Source organism: Clupea harengus, chromosome 20, assembly GCF_900700415.2.
Source record: "Clupea harengus chromosome 20, Ch_v2.0.2, whole genome shotgun sequence".
NCBI lineage: Eukaryota > Metazoa > Chordata > Actinopteri > Clupeiformes > Clupeidae > Clupea > Clupea harengus.
The window spans coordinates 9,369,598-9,387,951 of record NC_045171.1 but is presented as its reverse complement, the minus strand read 5'-3'; the positions used below and the strand labels follow the sequence as shown (position 1 = coordinate 9,387,951).

General features: G+C 48.6%; 1 protein-coding gene across 1 annotated transcript in view; it reads right to left on the bottom strand.

Annotated features, from left to right (window-relative positions):
- The window catches only part of ctnna1 (catenin (cadherin-associated protein), alpha 1), a 98,388-nt gene that overhangs the window by 4,592 nt on the left and 75,442 nt on the right, over nt 1–18,354 (bottom strand). Inside the window, exons 16-17 of the mRNA XM_012831883.3 lie at nt 16,622–16,803; nt 12,246–12,351 (exon numbers count right to left, since the gene is read on the bottom strand). Coding sequence (XP_012687337.2) covers nt 12,246–12,351; nt 16,622–16,803 — 288 coding nt within the window. The remainder of the gene's footprint in view (nt 1–12,245; nt 12,352–16,621; nt 16,804–18,354) is intronic.

Genomic DNA, 18,354 nt, shown 5'->3' with positions numbered 1-18,354 from the left:
TGCATCTAGTGAAGCCAGCCATCTACTGTTAACATTACTGAATGGCCTCTCGTTAGCCTTGTCCCTCCCCGGAGATTTGGCCCCCACTCTTTTTAAGCGCTCACACTCCAGGCTTGGAGCACACCCTGTAGGACTCGAATGCACTTAACCACCACTGCAAAAGACTTTAGCAGACTTTTTTTTCCCCTGTTGTTTTATGCAATTTAAAACTAGCCCAGTTCCCCAGCTGTGCTTTTATTTCATTTATCGAGGGCTTGTTGAGATAAAACATTTGGGAAAGAGGGGGGGAGGAGAAACAAGACAACAAAAACGTACATACTTCCAGCGTTTTAAACTTTAAGTAGAGTAATATGCGAGTAGAAAATGGCTTGGGGTAGGGGGCCAATTCATAGATTGCAAGCATACATAATGCAGGGAGATAACAACCTAAGAAAATACCATGCTGTTAAAATAGAGTTATCCTGCCTTTTAAAAAAATATAGAAAATCAAGTCAAGTCAACACTTGTTTTCAAACTAAGTGGAAAAGTAGGCCTGTGTCCCATTAATCTGTCAAACTCTGTTTTTGGGGGACATGGTTGAATGTGGTGGTTGAAGCTGCAGAGAGATCAATAAATGTCACCCTCGGGATCTGCCAGCGCCACGTCTGGTGGCCGTAATCAAAATCTACTTAAAATCTCTCACTGCTTAATTACGACTAACGAACGCGCTCCAGTGGAGGGCCAAACTAAAGTAAATACACATCCTAATAAGAGGGAAATGTTTTAAGGCTCTAACCTTTTCTGCCCATCAGGGGACCAGAGACGGAAGGACAGTAGAATGCTAGATTCGTTAAACTCAATTTGCCCTGAGCTTTGTTCAATTAGCCCCCCGCCCACCATCCCATGATTTCCTCTATACTTGATACAGATTTAAGAAAAATCTTCCTGGGGAGCCCTTTTTCCTCCCCTCTGTCTCTCTCTCGCCTAAACACTTATTATGCACTCAACCTCCTAGTCCCGTCCTCAGCCTGCACCTCTTCCCTCTCTCAGAGGAAGTGATGCGCAGTTCAGAGGAGCCTCTCTGGCTGCTGGAGGAGATAAAAAAAGGTAACACGGTCATGTCAGTCCTGCAGCTAACGTGGCGGAACATTGGGGAGTCTGGGCCGTGGTGTCTTTAGCATGCTTTATTAAGCAGCGGCAGCGGAGGCCGCCGCGTCTTTGCCAGCAGCAGTGCACATAGTCGTAAGTGTTGCTCCACACCACTCGCGCCGTCACACCTCTGCTCGAGCGAAGAGTTACCCCGTGCCCACCCGAGTGCCTCCTGCCATGCCGAGTTTCTTCCACTTCCCATGAGGTTCTTAACATGTGTGCAGGGTGTTCTCCGGGGGGGGGAGGGTTAGAAGGTCAAGTTAAATGTAGATCATAGGATGGCAGGCGGGCAGGCAGCCTTTCAATCCAGAACGTCCAATAGCTCTGAAGCTGGGTGCTGATTGGAATACCAATTACTCTCCCCCGCCCGGCTTTGGCAGAGCCGCTTTGGAGTGTCTTTTTCATTTTGGAGGCCGCTGCTTGGCACCCTGGGAACTGTAGTGCAGATCATCCTCCTACGGAGCGCACGCCGCGGCCACCCCGGTGGGGTATCTTGGATAAGGCGCTGGGGCCTCCTGTGCAGCTCGGCACTACAGCGGCTGCTCTGTGCCTACACTCAGAGGGCCAGATGTGAGGCGCAGCGGGGCGTGCGGGGAGGGGGGCCCAGACTTTTGGCAGAGCCTCCAGCCCCCAGATTACAGAGGGACAGCAGCAGCAGCAGAAGCGGCAGCAGCAGAGGAGTCCTCTGCTTCTCCTGCTTTACTATTCTAACCCATTACTCCCGCGGTGATTAATATAAACCTCTAAATTATATCAGTGCCCCCCTCGCTCACACACACACACACACACCCCAGCCCCGCTAAGCTGCTGCTGCTGCACACCACAGCCCCGCTGCCTAAAAGCACTCTACAGACAACGACAGTCCAACAGAAAGCACCCCGAGAGAGGGGGGGGGGGGGCGCAATGGCACAGAGAACAACAGTGAAAGGCAGAAAAGGAAGGAAATGTAAAGAAAGGGGAAAAAGAGGATTGGAGAGGGAGCAGTGGATAGAGTGCGGGAGAAGAGAGAGATGGAGTGAGAGAAAGAGAAGAAGAGAGGACAAGAGAGGAAAATGGCATAGGGGAGGGAGTGAGTGGAGAGGCAGAGGGAGGATGAGGGCGCAGCAGAAACAGAGCGGTGCTAAAACGGTACCCACTGTGCATACAAATCAGGCACAGGACTGGCGTGTCAGCCGGCTCGCTGCCGCGCCTCTCAAAGCCTCGCTTGTGCCTGCTCAGCTGCTGGACTCCACTCAGCCCCCCAACCACAGGAAATAATGTGTGCTGTGTGTGTGTGGCTGCCTGTCCTAGTCGCACATGTACATGACAGACAGACACACACACACACACACACACACACACACACACACACACACACACACACACACACACACACGCCTGCGCACATGCATAAAGGCATGAGATACTAAACCTGTGGCGCTTTGACTGCATATAGTGTGATAACGTGACTGTCCTGTATTCATATATGTGGGTGGTTTGGGTGAGGCGGACACAAACTCACACAAAGGCATAGGCACAACTAAAAACTGAGCTTGTGTCTGCCTCATATGGACATGTGATACCTGCACAGACAGGCACAAGACTGCGTGCCCACACATACACATAGCCACCCACATACATGAAAGAACTTGAACTTGCAAACTGGAGACAGCAAGGGTTCAGACTGCTGCTCTTTCACATGTGAATACAAAGGATGTATATGTAGACAGGCGCGCACACACACACACACACACGGTGACTCAAACAATCATACACATGCACAAGACACTCTCCCCCTACCCAGTAATTCCACTGTTTTTAGCTGATAATAAGGGCCTTTCTTGTCCAGCATGTCCAGGACGGAGTAGCCCCGTCTAGATCCCCCATATCTCCTCAACACCGAATGCCGGGGTGGGCTGAGGCCACGCAGCCCTGGAGGACCCGTATCTGATCCGTTTACTACGCCAGGGCACTTTAATGGCCACTGCAGCAATCTAATGCATCACTCAATCATTTATAAATTAAGTGGACTAGCACAGCCCTCTTGGGGAAATGTTTTATAAAAAAAATGCTGCTTTTGAAAAATCCATAACTGATAATGATGTACACTTCCCAAACAGTTCCACCGGCCTCCCAATGCAAGTCTCGCCCCGGTCACCTGAACTAACCCAAACGGAGATTATCATCAGTTTACTGATCGGTCTGCTCCAATCCAAATCTCTAAAAAAAAGTTCAAATGAGGAGGACGCACGTCCCTCCCTGCCCGCCAGGAAGCATCTTTGTCTCGAGACATCGAAATTAAAATGCAGAGGCAGATAAAACGAGGGAGTTACTCCCTGCAGCAGTCAGAGGAACATGCAAAGGTTAAGGATGTTAAAGAAGGTTTTGTTTTGTTTGTTTGTGTATATTTTATGCAGTGCGTTCCCCCACCTGCATACAGTCTAAAAGTTGTCCTGTGCACACAGCTTGGCGGTGACTCTGCGTATCTAAAACACAGTGCTTCATTGTGTGATTAACTTCCAGCTCATCCATATTGATGAGGACGGTGTGTCTTCACACGCTGGAGGAGTAAAGGCAGGCGCTTGCCGCTGCTTACACAAGCCCCTTCTGTGTACGTGACCCCTTGCTACGGCGCAGAGTTCAAAGCACACATTGTTCCCATTTTTCCAAGCAAAACTCAGACTCCAGGGAAACAACAACAACATAAAAAAAAACTACCTTTTGTATGACAACAATAAAATGGAAAAAAAGTACAGCAACAATGAACAAGCACAGCGAGCAGGAGAAGAAAGCACACTTAAGAACAGTGGTAGGTGTGTTTCGCAGGCACGGACTTTTAAAAATATCCACTGCACATAAAGCGAACGGGAAGGTCAGGCCTCATCATTGCAAATGTCATGTGGCTGGCCACGTTCCATTTCAAACAGGCAGAGGGAAGGTGAGGCTGGTGGCGGAGGAGGTAGTAGCTCCTCCACTGTGTCTGGGAAGCTGACCTTTCAGGACACATCAGGCGAGGGAAAAGCCAATTCCCCCTTCTTTCCATATTTACTGACACCGCAGCATGTTAATGTGCCATGGCCTCATTGCGAGTGGTGCTCCCTGGGTAATGCAGTCTTTTTGTTTATTTTGATTTCCGTGATGCACTATGGGGAGGGATATCAAAACACCGGGGCTTGTGTTTAAGACCCTTCGGGGAGCTGTGTGTGTTGACAGTGTGAATTTATGTGTGCCGGCATTACTTGTAAGCAAATGATGAACTCCCTTAGAACAACACCCAGCCACCGCCACGACAGCATGGTAGCCTTTGATGCTGGCCAGGGCTGAGCGTGGCCAGTCTCAGGTGTGTTATACCCGCTTAATGGCCATCTCCTGCTTGAAAAACAGGCCACACACACCCCTGCCTACACACACACACACACACACACCGAAAACCACCTCGCATGCGCTGGCTCTTCCCAGCTTGGTTCTCAATCCCCTAGACAAGCCATGGGGTGTTCGCTGGAAGTGCATAGTCAGCAACACCCACGCTCACAACTTCCAACTCCAGTCAAAAGAGAATCCAGCTCTATTCGTAATGTTTTACTGGCGATGGTCCGCATAGACATGTGTGGAGAGGGGGGCAGACAGTGTGAGAGAAAGAGAGAGAGAGCGCGAGAGAGAGAGAGAATGTGTGCATGAGAGAGAGAGGCCAAAAGAGGAAGTGAGCTTATGTGTGAGCGCGCGTGTGAGAGGAAAAAGGGGGAGTGTTGGAGGGCTACTTAAGTTTTATCTTTATTATTCCACCCATTTTTGGCCACCGCTTCTGCTCCAAGCGCTTTTGAGAGACCAACTCTGACGTCTGTCCTGATCCCGTGTACTGCTCGTGTTAAAAATTGTTGCCCAGCCCAGTCGCTCTTTTGTTATTTTCATTTTCCATCCCTCTTTTCTCCCCAGTGAAATGAATGGTGGAACATCCGTCTATTGTGAAGTCACTCGCTCTGCCAGCTGTACACCAAGTAGACCGATGGCAGCTGGCGAACAAAGATTATAATTGGTCATTCCAACCACACTAGAGATCAGAGGTTTTGCAGGATGTGACATACCATCATAATACAGCATTATTAAGTCGCCTTTATGTTTATATATCTGGCTTATCAGAGATTTTCCGGAACCTTCGATTAATGATTCGGCTCTTCCAGCTTTCATTTCGACCTTACACGGCCTTACATTACCTTACATAAAACTTTACATATCTGACTGGTTATCAGAGATTATGTTCCAGTATGACATAAGCCATGGACCGGTAACATGGCTCCTAGTGTGTTTACTGGGGTGGAACAAGCCTTCCACTGAACAATACAAAAATCAATGGGAGTCAATGTTACACTGTCCACCTATTTACTAACAACATTTTTGAAGACACTTGTATCGAACGTTCTAATGTTGAACATATGTACACTGCCAACCATATTCGCCTGCAATATCCCAATGTTGAGGACGAATTGGAATTTATTAGTCAACTGGAAACCGCAAAAGGTAGAGATGTAATGTTGGTCTACATCCCTCTGACCCACTTAAACGCTCACTCTAATCATATCTTCTGCTTTTTATTCACGTTTGCTTAAAGAGTTAAAAGTTTTTTCTCTTCCTAGGTTTTCTATTCCTACCACCACTGCTCGTCACAAGGCAGCCTTCTCACAGGCATAGGATTCATGATAAGGTGCGGTCCATTCCTTGTCTTAGCAAAGTACTAGCAAAGAGGGCCTATTACAACACTTGCCGACCAGTAGAAGACTAGTCTTCCAATAGGTCCTCTTTGTAGACTCTGTGACAATGACTGAGGATTCCAATGTAAGTAATGTAAGCATCACTGACATTCTTTTCACTTCAAGGAGGATGTGTGGAATTTGGTAACACTTGCGTCTTTTAACACTTTTGACCTTGACATGATAAGATCATAAGGTGAGATGATAAAATGTTTGCCTTGATTTGGGCAAATTATGTAGCTTATTGCACAGAAAATAAACAAAGACTGTCAATTTATTAATCTGTCTTTTGCTTTGCTGCTGCCTGTAACTCTCTGGGAGGGGTCGGGTCTGAATATTGCACCTTTGGAAGCAATCCAGTCACTGAGAAGTTTGCATAAGAATAAAAAAATGAAACACATAAAAGAGAAAGAGAGTAGGGGGGAGAGAGAGGGGGGAAAAAAGAAGATAAAAAAGTCTGGCAGTCAGCAAATTAAGCCCTTGTGACTTTGCAGTGTTCTGACATAAAACACATCTGCTAGAGCCAGAGAGGCATGGAGGCATGGGGAGGAAGGATGATGAACCGTCTGTGACCTGGAAGAGACCGCAGCCCCGGACCAGCATCGTAAACTGCCCCATCGCACACACGTACACACACACAGTGTCATCACACACACACACGGTGTCATCGCACCTCTGAACTAGAGCTGCTCTGTCACACTCACGCAACATGAACGTGTATCTTATTTCTGCCTGTTTGTGTGTGTGTGTGCATGCATGTCAGACACTACACAGCAGGTATAACACAAAGGCATAGACATACAGACACAAAAAAAGCTCCATCTCTTTCAAACACACACACAAACAGTCCAACAGTCCACTGCACAGCTTGATGGGTCAATTGACAACATGCAGAGACTGAAGTTGGTGCAATTTATTTCGTTCATGTGCGAGAGAGAGCTGGAGAGAGAGAGGGGGGATGGAGACTGCGGAGGAGTCCAATCTGAATTCCAGGTGCACACATTACCTGAGGCTGCATACAGTTCATTTTACACAAGCACCTGGTTGCTATCAAGTCATTTTCACAGATAAAAGATTAGTCTGTGGTCCAGCTCTACCAAGGCAGACTTCTGGTGCACATATGAATGAACCTGAGAGGATGTGAGAGAGAGCGAGAAAGAGAGAGAAAGAGCGATGAGCATCTCTTCCCTTATGTGGCTAATGAGTCTTATATTGCATATAAACTCATCTGGCACGGCTCTGGTTTCCAAACAGCATGCTAAATATAAAACCAATCGCTGTCTACGCTAATCAATCTCGTCACATTTGAAATGGACTGGCTATCCCCCAGCCCCCTCCTGCCTAATTACCAAATAAACACACCCAAACAAATAAATAAACAACAGCAACGGCAACATATTTGCCCCCGCAAATTCAATTGGTGTGACGAGCCTGGGACACTAATGTGACGTTTAAAAGGACACAGACCAGACACTGGGTATCCGGGGTGCCAAGTATGGCATGTGCCCCACCGCAGAGCGCCAGGCGTTCTGTAATTTATGGACTTATTAAAATATACATTATGAGCTTGTCAAAACGCGTTTTGGAGTTGGCGTAGTGAGTGGCTGTGTGAGCAAGCGTGTATGCTTTCCGCAACTGCCTGACATGCCCCTTTCATTCCCTCCAGAAGGCCTGCTGTGAAATCACGCAACTGGTCTAACCACACGGGGAAACCCCAGGCAAACCCCCCAATCCAAATAGTTTTCCACAGCTCTCTCTGCTGCTCACTGAGGCTCTATTTACAGTGTGGCCTTTACGTGAGGGGGACGCCTACAAGCTCAAACAGCGGGACAAAACTAGCGTTTGATACCTAGCATGACGCGTTGTGTCTACGGTCTGTGGTGACTTCGGAGGTCACTGGGGGTGGGTACTCGGGGGAGCAGCGGCGTAGGCGCGTCTGGCCTCTGCCCCCGCACACCTCCGCTCCGATGACCCGTTTTAAACGGACGGGCCTTTGGCCCCGGCATTAGCATAACTGCATATTTAAAGGCCTGAGAGGGATGAGGAGTGATGCAGCCTATAAATAAACACTCTTTGCTTAACAAACAAGGGTGGAGAAGAGGAAGAGCAAATACGAAGGGCAGAGAGAGAGAGATAGATAGGCAGGGATGGAGAGGGAGGGAGGAAGGAAGGAAGGGAGAGAGGGCGAGGGAGAGAGAGAGAGAGAGAGAAGGAAGAGACAGGTGCCTTGTGAGACAGTCATGGAGAAAGACGAGGCGTACCGTCTGTGCATATGTATGAGCATGTCTGAGAGTGTGTGTGTTTGAGTAAGAGTGTATGTGGCTGGTGATTGTATAAGCGTGTGTGTGTAATTGAGTGTGTGTGTGTGAGATTTAGTAAGTGTGTGTGTGTGATTGAGTAAGTGTTTGTGAGTGTGTGTGAGTGAGTGTGTGTGCTTGTTGTGGTTGGGTGTTGGCTTCTGCTCTCTTCTCTGGCTGACCCTTGAACTGCTGAGCTGAGAATCTGTGGGCTTCTCCCCTCGATTTTTGTTCCGCCGCAGCTTGGAGGGGGGTGGGGGGTGGTGTGGGGTGCAGTGGGGGTGTGTGTGTGGGGGTGGGGGGTGAATTTACTGCCCTGTCACCATAAAGCGTTGCGAGGCCAGAGGGGGGATTCGAGTCGGACCACCGCCGCCGCTCGTGGATCATCATAAATCTGCGCTGATTGAATGCAAATTGGAAAAGTACACTATGTATGTCGGTATACATCATGAGGATAAAGCATGCAAACCCCACACACAGCAACACTGTGCCCGCTCGCGCTAAATATGCAAGCCTTATATTACCAGCCTGTGATTGTGCTGGTGCTGGAGGGCGGGAGGGAGCGTTTGTCTGCATTATTTTCCATTGTGTGCTGTATGGATGTCTACGAGTGTGTATATTTGTGCGTCTTGTCCACCACTGGTTCATGTGTGCGTGCATCTGTGTGTGTGTGTGTGTGTGTGTGTGTGTGTGTGTGTGTGTGTGTGTGTATGAGAGATTGCAGGCATGTGTGCATAGTTTTCTACTGTTTATATGTTCGTGTGTGTGTGTGTGTGTGTGTGTGTGTGTGTGTGTGTGTGTGTGTGTGTGTGTGTGTGTATGAGAGTGTGTGTGTGTGTGTGTGTGTATGAGAGAGTGCAGGCATGTGTGCATAGTTTTCTACTGTTTATATGTTCATGTTAGTGTGTTAGTGTGTGTGTGCTTGCATCAGCTTTGGGTCCTATGCACATGTGCGTCCACATGTGCAGAGAGGGGTATTTATTGCCCACATGGTGGCTCGCACGTTTGCATTATAAATCTCAATTACACTGCATTATTTGTTTACCAGTGGCGGCGCGGCGCTGGAGTTCTCACTAGGTGCCCCTGCAGAGTCCTGCTCGTAAATTGTTAATAAACTGCAGTGCAGACCTTTGCATGGCACTGACCTAAATCCTGCATCTCATCCCCGCGCAGTACACTCATTTCTTTAAACTTTAATGGGGCTCTGTTACACCCATTTAACTGACTTCACCCCCCCAGAAAGCTTGCCTGCACCCGCACCGCCCCTAACCCCCACCCCCCCAAAAACCATTACCCCCCCACAACCCCACCCTGCCGAATAACAATTCTGACAGCCCCCATGCCATGTCTGACTGTGTTAAAAGGATCAGAGATACAATAGGTCTGGGACCATCTGGAGGGAGATGCTGCAAGAGACCAGAGGCGGAATCAAAACACAAACAAAAAACAACAACCAATCCTTTCCCCGCCCGGCCAAAATGCAGCACACCCGCTCACACACACACACACACACACAAAGTGCCCTGGTCAGCTTCAGTGCATTCTGATATGGAGCTTTGGCACAGACCAGAAAACAGGAGCCCAAACAAACAAACAAACAAACCGTAAAAGGGAGGGTGGGAAGAGAAAAAAAAAAAAGAAAAAAAACACGAATGCGAGCACAAGAGTCACGGCCCTGCTCCTCACCTTCCCTTTTCTGAGTGCAAGAGTGTGCTCACCACGGTGGTCCAGCACAGAGAGCAGACAGCCGCCCACACCAAACAGCCCCCCGCCCCCCTTCTCTCTCTCTCTCTCTCTCTTTTCTTCTTCTTCTTCTTCTTGCAGTGCTGCGCTCACCTCCCAGGCAGTGCCCTGTGCTTCCAAGCAGCAGTGGTGGGGCGAACGAGCAAGGAAGCAAGCGAGCGCTAAATATAGATGCGTGTAAATAAATTAAAAACCTGCCACCTGGTAATTAGGCTGCTAATTAAAGACGAAGCACTCTTTTAATGGATTCAGGTCTCTCAAGGTTTCCCCAACCACCCACCCCATCCTTACTAACCTCCTCCATCCCTTCCCCACCTCCTCCATCCCTTCCACACCACCAATCTGCTCCTTCTCCACTCCCACATCCGTCCAGACCTGAACCTACTGCCCCTCAAACCAAAGCTCTCTAATGGCTTGTTCATGCTGCGTGATTCTTGGTAAGGTTGTGATTTGTGATTTTCGCAGCTGCTGACTAAACTCCAGAATCATGGCCAACTCGAGGGTGAACTGCATGTCAAACGCAATAAACCCATGTGACTCTCAAAGCTGTCAGGACGGTCTCATGAACACAGGAATTTGAATTGGATGCTGTGTCATTCCATAGTAGGCAAGCAATGCAAGAGATTCAGATGATTTTCCCTCATCACACAATAGTACCCATGCTAAAAGGTATACTCCACAATTCCCTCTTCGCACAATGGAACCCATGCTTAAAGGTGTGTTCCTCAATTATAATCCAATTGACTTCAAATTCAGAGAATTTCCCCACACCGTCCTCTAGCAGTCTGTGTGCTAAAAGAAAACTTGTACACAAAATAAATAAATAAATAAATAAAATAATAATAAATTACAAAAACCTCTGTTTGCACAGTCCTGGCTCTGCAAATGGGAAACCATGCATTATTCTAGCCAATCAACACATTGCTTCAGGATCATGCAAAGGAAGGGCATTTTTTATGTAATTTTGGTATGTAAAGCTTAAATATCAACAACCTTTCACCAGAATCATGGACTGCACCTTTAACCTAGGCAAAGAGACGGCCATGTACAGTAGATGAGTGTGGATTGGTTCCTGGCCCATCTAGGTCTGGCAGGCACGTTGCTGTATTTATACTGCAGAAGCCCCACACCCCCAGAAGGTGCGCATGTAGATACACTCCACCCACAGACACGCAGGACTCATGTGAACCTCTGCACCTCTCGCTCATGCAGTTTGATCTAATATGCTCACACACACACGGTGAGGCACAAACACAGAAACATTCACATGCCGTCTTTCGTCTCTCCTACCCCATCTGTGTGTGTGTGTGTGTGTGTGTGTGTGTGTTTGGTTGGGTGAGAAACACACACACCTGCACAGACCCCATCTGTTTTCTTAGGGGAATATTGTATTCATAACAGTGGGTAAGCAGCTTCACAGGACTTGGTGGGGGCAGGAGCACCGAACATCATGCACCCCCCCGCCCCTACTGAACTCCTTATTTAGCATTCCCACTTCATCGGGCCAACTCAGGTAATGCCATCGCATCCAGTTAGAAAATGGATCAGCTCCTCTGCGGATCAAAGCCCGACTTCAATAAAATATCAAAACCACCAGTGCTTTCCAGATGACTGTGAGGGCTGCTCATTATGCAAGATTATGTAGGAGAAAGGTGAAGTTTTTTTTTTTTTTTTTTTAACTGAGTGCGCACACTGCAGATGTTTCCTGGCCGACTTTCTCATTTTTTTTTGTGGCCATAGCCTTTAAATAAAGGTGCTTAGCTTTAAGGCTCCCTCCCAATCTTACAGAACATGAAATGTTTAACCAAAAAAAAAAAAAATGTATATATATATATATATATTGCACACTTTGACGCAGGCAATTAATAATTCAGCCGAACCTAGTGCAGTTGAGTTCGCAACACACGGCATGAGGCCTTCTCCGATTGCGCACCAATGCAGACGAGAAACCTGGCCTTCGACTTAGATCTAATCACCCATTCTCCTGAAGAATATTATTATGTTTGAAGAGGAGTAGTGAGAAAAATGTACATCATCGCCAGGCCTGCCCTGCAGATATTATTGGAAGCTGAGGGTCTGAAATAAACAACTGAAAAACAACCTTCCAAGTTTCTTTTCAGAGGGTGAGACAGTAAGGTAGTTAGATCAGTGCTTACGGTCAGATATCTCAAAACTTGTGTTTGCTTCGGCCTTACCGTTGCTGAGCTATAATGCTGCCAGTTGCAAGCAAGACACGTATGTAGTCAAGAAAAGAAACGGTCAACTGTACAATCCCCATTAGCTTTTTCCAAAGTAAATAAAAAAACACAACACACACACACACACACACACACACACAAATACTACTGCTTACTTGGTCGGCAATGGTGCGGCCCAACTTATCCATTCTGGAGCCGGCCTCTGCGATCTTCTTGGCGGCGCTGATCACGTCCGAGGTGTTCTTCAGCGGTCCCTTGCCCCTGAGGAGACAGAAAGAATCAGTCACACAGTGGCAGTCAGGCAATGCTTGCCAGTCGCTGCATCCTCCCCAAACGCAGGGTCTCGCTCGTCTTACACGGAGCCGGCGGGCATTCCGAAGCACGCACACATCCCCTCGCCTTCCCTCTCCAGGGAAGAGGTGGAAAGGACCGACTGGTGTGGAAATGGGAATTCTGGCAGCAGCTTGCACGTGTCTGGATGGCTCTCTGACACACTCTGCTTTTGCCAAAAGCTGGCTTCGTACTCTCGGGTCCAGGACTCTAGGTCCCGGCAAGGCCAACTCCACCGGTGGGGATGGGCTAACAGCATCACATAGGCCAGGGGGAGTCTGGAGGTCTTATTTGGCGTCATGAGTCTCTTAGGAGGCCCCCCCCATTTTCACAGCAAAATAAATAAATAAATAAATAAACCAACAAACAGGCATCACATTTTCTCCCATGGCAGAGGCCCTGGACTATGAGCTGCCCGCCTGCCTGCCTGTCTGTCTATCGGTCTGTCTGTGAGCACAGCCAGATGGTGAGAGACCAGGGCCAGGGCCTCCCACTGCTGGGCTGAGCTGTCTGTCTGTCTGTCTGTCTGTGCTGTGCTCTCGGTGGATTCCGAGGGCCACTGCTCCGGTCCTATGAGCTTAATAGGGTTCAGGCCTTCCCCCTGCCTCCTGCTCCTGACACAACACCCACCCCCCCACCCCCCCTCGGTTGAAGCTGGCGAGCCGTTTGCCAGCTTTGCGTCCCCACAAGGGACTCCAGGGCACAGTTGGCAAGTGGCGCAACCTGGATTCAAAGCTGCTCTCTCCCGGCTAAACTGAGCAATCCAACCCCCAACAGATGGAATTTTGTGTTTTGCCTCTTCCTGTCTCCCTCCCCTTTATAATTCTCTGTCTTTCTCTCCCTTTCTCTGTTTTTTACCCTTTTTTTATTCCTCTCCCTCTTTCTCTCCAACACTACAATCCTCCTCCCTTTCTTTCCCTTCCCTCTTCCCTTTCATGCTCTTCGAGTCTCCTGACAGACATCAAGAGAAAGGGAGTCCACATAGAGGTAGCCATGCATTACTTCAGCGAGCAGCACACCACAGGGGAAAGGGGAGCTCTCTGAGACTGAAGCAGCAGGATGCTGCCTACACACACACACACACACACACACACACTTACCCCCTCGCTATTGAATCATTATGCAAACAGCGGCACTGGGGCTAGGATTAGATAAGAAAAGAGATGTGTGAAGGATAAAGTGTGTATAACTGTACAGATGTGTGTGGGTGTGTGTGTGTGTGTGTGTCTCTTCGTGCGTGTACATGCATGTACTGGATGTGTGTAAGTTCAATAGATACAAGCCAGACTCTGTGTGTGAGCGTGTGTAAACATGTCAGTGGTCTGCATGCATGCAACAAACAAACAATAAATATATGAATGAGTGTGTGTCTCTAAACATGTCTGAACATATTCTGCATGCACTGTGCGTGTGTGTGTGTGTGTGTGAATTCCACAACAAACAGTAAAGGGCAGCAACACAGGCAACCTTTAATATCCCCCTCCCCCCCCCCCCCCCCGTAGTCTATTCCCTTCACAGGCCAGCCACCCTGAGCCACTACAAGGTGACTGTTTAGCAGGTTGACTCGAGATCGTTTATCAGATTTGCATAGCTGAGGACACGACTGTCAGAGTGCCTGTGAATTAGTGGGCAACGCCAGCTCCAGATGGGGGTCTGGCGGGAGGAGGGGTTGAGGTGTGCGTGGGGGGGGGGGGGGGGGTAGGGGGCCAGATCGCTGGACCACAGCACGCACACACACACACACACACACACACACACGAGTGCGGACAGGTGGCTGCAAATCTGCGACACGAGATCCTGCCGCCATGCTTTATTCATGAAAGACTGGGACAGCAGGGCGCTGCGACGATGGTGGCATCGGGGTCCTCTTGGCGAGATATCAAGTCAGGATAAAGGCCCGAATAAATTTCCCCTTCAAAACATTAACCTTCATGGGGCCGTGTACCCGCTCAAGGTCGAGGGGCAATAATTTGGGCGTCGACTGAATTAACTCCCCACGACCTTCGCTGTGGCTGCTGCAAATGTCTGCTTTCAATCCATCACAAACACACACACAGAGTTCCTTTCAGTCAGTCACACACACACGCATGCACACGGTCACTGACAACTGATGTGATCTCCCTTGAATACGGTGACATTTGAGTCATCATGCATGGTGCATGTTTCACTAATTTGTTACAGTGACACCATGCCAAGGCGGTTAGTGCTATGATGAAGACCATCCACCGTAGACCATCACAACCATAATCTTGCCCCATGACACACATCATCTACTCCTGCATGTGTGTGTGTGTGTGTGTGTGTGTGTGTGTGTGTGTGTGTGTGTGTGTGTGTGTTTATGTGGATATGACTTTTAATCTGAACGGCAGTGGTGGCATGTGGAGCGGGGGCGGGGTGGGGTAGGAGCTTTGGTGGGGCGAGATTGGAGCCAGGCTCATTTACATGAATTTGCATGATATTAAAATGCCGCACGACAGGTCAGGGAGGAAAGGGCTGTGGAATTGGAAGAGGAGTAGGGAGAGGAGGAGGAGGAGGAGGAGGAAGAGGATGCTGATCGACGGACCATGCCCGGCATCAGCGCTTGGAACTTCAGCGTGGGATGGATGGATGGATGGAATAAAGGAGAGCAGCAGGAGGACTAAAACCTGGCCGTAAACCTCACCTCTTCCTCTCTCTCTTCTTTTTTCCTCCCCCGCCCCCACTTACCATTTTGTGGAGGAAAGAGGAGATGAAATGACGGTATAGCTTGTGGGGTGTGTGGGGCCCAGGTACCTCCGTAAATGGCATCCGCTGATGGACAGGCTCAAAGAGCGGATAGACTACCCTATGTGCGCATTAACAGTCATATTTGTCTACCCACACACACAAAACACCGTCTCTCCCCATCAGCTTCAGACTGTCGACCACACAAACACACAACCACCCACACAAAGCCCTTGTAGGGAGCAGATGGCTGGGACACTGAAGTGTTCAACCCATAAGCTAAAAAGGACTCTTTAGATTCTGCTGGCGAAGGTTGGACACGCACACAAAAATGTGCCTGACCTTTCTCACTGGTAATAAGTCATCTCTAACCACTCCTAACCCCCCCCCCCCTCCCTTCCCTTCAGTCGTGTGCTATGCTATGTATGAATCTGTGCAGAGACACTCATAGATGGCCATGTCAAGATAGCAGCAGCTGCTGTACAAAGTGATACTGTGATTGGAGCATCTCTGCGGAGGGGGGTGGGGGAGTGGGGAGAGAAGGGGAGAACCTGACCCACCCTGTCACTGCTTGGTGATGAGTGCTTGGCTGTGATGACACCATGCAGGCCGTCAGTGAAATTAATCGGTTTTGGATTATGAATATCAGATGCCTGATCGGTTTTATTTATTTATTCCTTTATTTTTTTAAATGGCCGAGGGGTCTGTTCTCTTGTGCATAGATGGGAATAGATACGAGAGTGAGCTCGGTGAGCAAGACTGAGTAGGTTCAGAGGGCCCTCTTTAAAATAGAGAGCCGGAGAGAAAATTACCAACTTAAGAGCGTACAGCTTCTTCCTAGCAGGGTACTAAGTATGGTAATTCTGCAGTCATTCAGCTAGGCTGAAATGACACTGAACATAAGAGTGCAAGAGTAACAACAAAAGCTTGTCACTTATTTAAGAGAAACAGAGAGAACGGGGTAAGGGGAGGTTAACACAAGAAGAACAAGAGGAGAAGCAGACAAAAGAGGGCCCTAACAAGGATATCCGCTTAAAAAGTCATCGCCGCGCCATGCAAATTTAAAGAGCTGCGGAGGTCAGAGGAGGATTGCACAGGCATTCAGGGCCAAGCAGTCCGAGAACTAGTAGAGTGCCACGCCAACTCAACGAGCCACTAAGCCAAGACACACGCATCACTGGAGAGAGGGAGTTAGGAGGTAAAGAGAGAAAAAGGGGGTGGGGGGGGCGAGAAGGACAGAGAGAGAGAGAGGGGGAGAGCTAGAGTGAGCAAGAGAGATGAGAGAGAAAGAGAGAGAAAAGTGAAAGCTAGAGTGAGCAAGAGAGATGGAGAGAGAGAGAGAGAGAGAGAAAAGTACAAGCTAGAGTGTGCAAGTTAGAGTGAGCAAGAGAGATGGAGAGAGAGAGACATTGAGAGAGGAGAGAGTGTGGCAGCGGGAGAGGGAGCAGAAACGAGAGCTGGCTTCGCGGACGCGGCGCCGCAGCTGTGCGCGACTCACCTGGTGAAGTCGGTCATCTCCATCATGATCATGCACATCTGCTTGGCCAGCACGATGATGTCGTTGCCGCTGTCGTCCCACTTGGACACCTCAGCATCCAGCTTGTTCTTCTCCTCCTGGAAGCTGGCCACCTGCTCGGCGATCCTGGCTTTCTGCTCCTGAGGCAGCTGAGCCATGATGGCCTGTGGGGAACGGGGGGAGAGAGAGAGTAGAGTGAGAATGGGAGAGAGAGAGAACGGAGTACTGAGGATTTGGCACAGTGTGACCATTACACCCCTAAAGCCAAACGACAGTGAGAATAACACAGCGCCCGGAGATCACACCGAGAGCCAACTGCTACCCATGTCCCCTTCCCCCCACCCATCCCTGAAAACCTCTCCTGCTTCCAGCAAAGATGTTTTCAGACAGGCACTGCAACCCTGAACTTATCCCTGGACATTACCCAGAGGATTTGTATATGAGAACGCACAAATGTCCGAATCAGTTGGACTGGATATCAAACAGACTTTACCCTGCCAGCTCCCTAGAGCAAAGTCCTTGTAATGTCCGATTGAGCCCATGCGTGAATACAGCAGGTAATTGTCCAGAGAACTCACAGCGAGCGGGTCTGTTGACACCCCTCGTTTTCACTCACACAATGCCTGAAGCAAAATTATACAAATGTGCAGTCGCAGCTTTTTAGCTTAAACTTCAATACGTGGCACAACCACTTAGTTACCTAGCGACCTGCCTGGTTCATGTTAACAGACCAAGATCACATTTAGAAATCCCCATTGGCAACCTCATACTTCTACCAACAATATTTCACAGGAATCCTGCCTGGCTTGGTCAATAAAAGATAGAACCAATCAATCCTCATCAAGAATAGTTCTACAAATCCACCATTCTTGTGGCTTCAGAAGATCAGAACTTTGTTTTAATCATGTTGAAGAAAGGCACCACACGTTCCCCATATCGTTTTAAGCAACATGCATTACTAGCTCCAGAGTAGCTCCTTGAGTGAGAATGAAGAGGCTGGTCGAACATCTGCTCTGAATACATATTTATTTTCTTCCCTTGCCTCCGGCAATCTTAAGATCTATAACGCAAGTTTTTTTTCTTCCACCCTCCAGGACATAATGAGCTGTGTGAATGTGTGTGTCACTTGGTTAATAATAATCCTGAGGCCTCTTCAAAGACAGCCTGAGAGGCTGCCGGGGACTCATGGCACCTGGGATAGAGTGCACAGAGGAAAATGAGACGAGGAGAGAGAAATAGAAAGGAAGTGAAAGACAAAAATGGAGCTGAATACACAGACAGACAGAGAGAAAGACAGAAAGAGAGAATGAAAGGTGGACAGAAAAAACAAAGTTAAGAGAAAGAAGAACTGACAGAATAAGGGAACATCAAAACATTAAAGAATGAAAAGGGAAAAGGATAAAAAAGACAGAAATAAATACAGAGGACAAACAGACATCAAACAACAGAGTTGCGGTCCTAGCCTAGCTATTCCTCTGTGGGCTGAAACCAGTCTCCACAGGGGTGGCGCCAGGAAAAACAAAGCAAGGACGCCTGACACCAATTAAAACGTGAAGTAATTGTGTTCCATCAGGGCCAACCAGAGAGAGTGCATTCTGTGCTGGTGGCAACCCCCTCGGCAGGCTGAGTCCCACAGCATGCTAAAATGCACCTCAGTCCTGGAGCGCACTTGTGTGATTTGCGAGAATGAAAAGCTGTACGGGGTTAACAGAGGT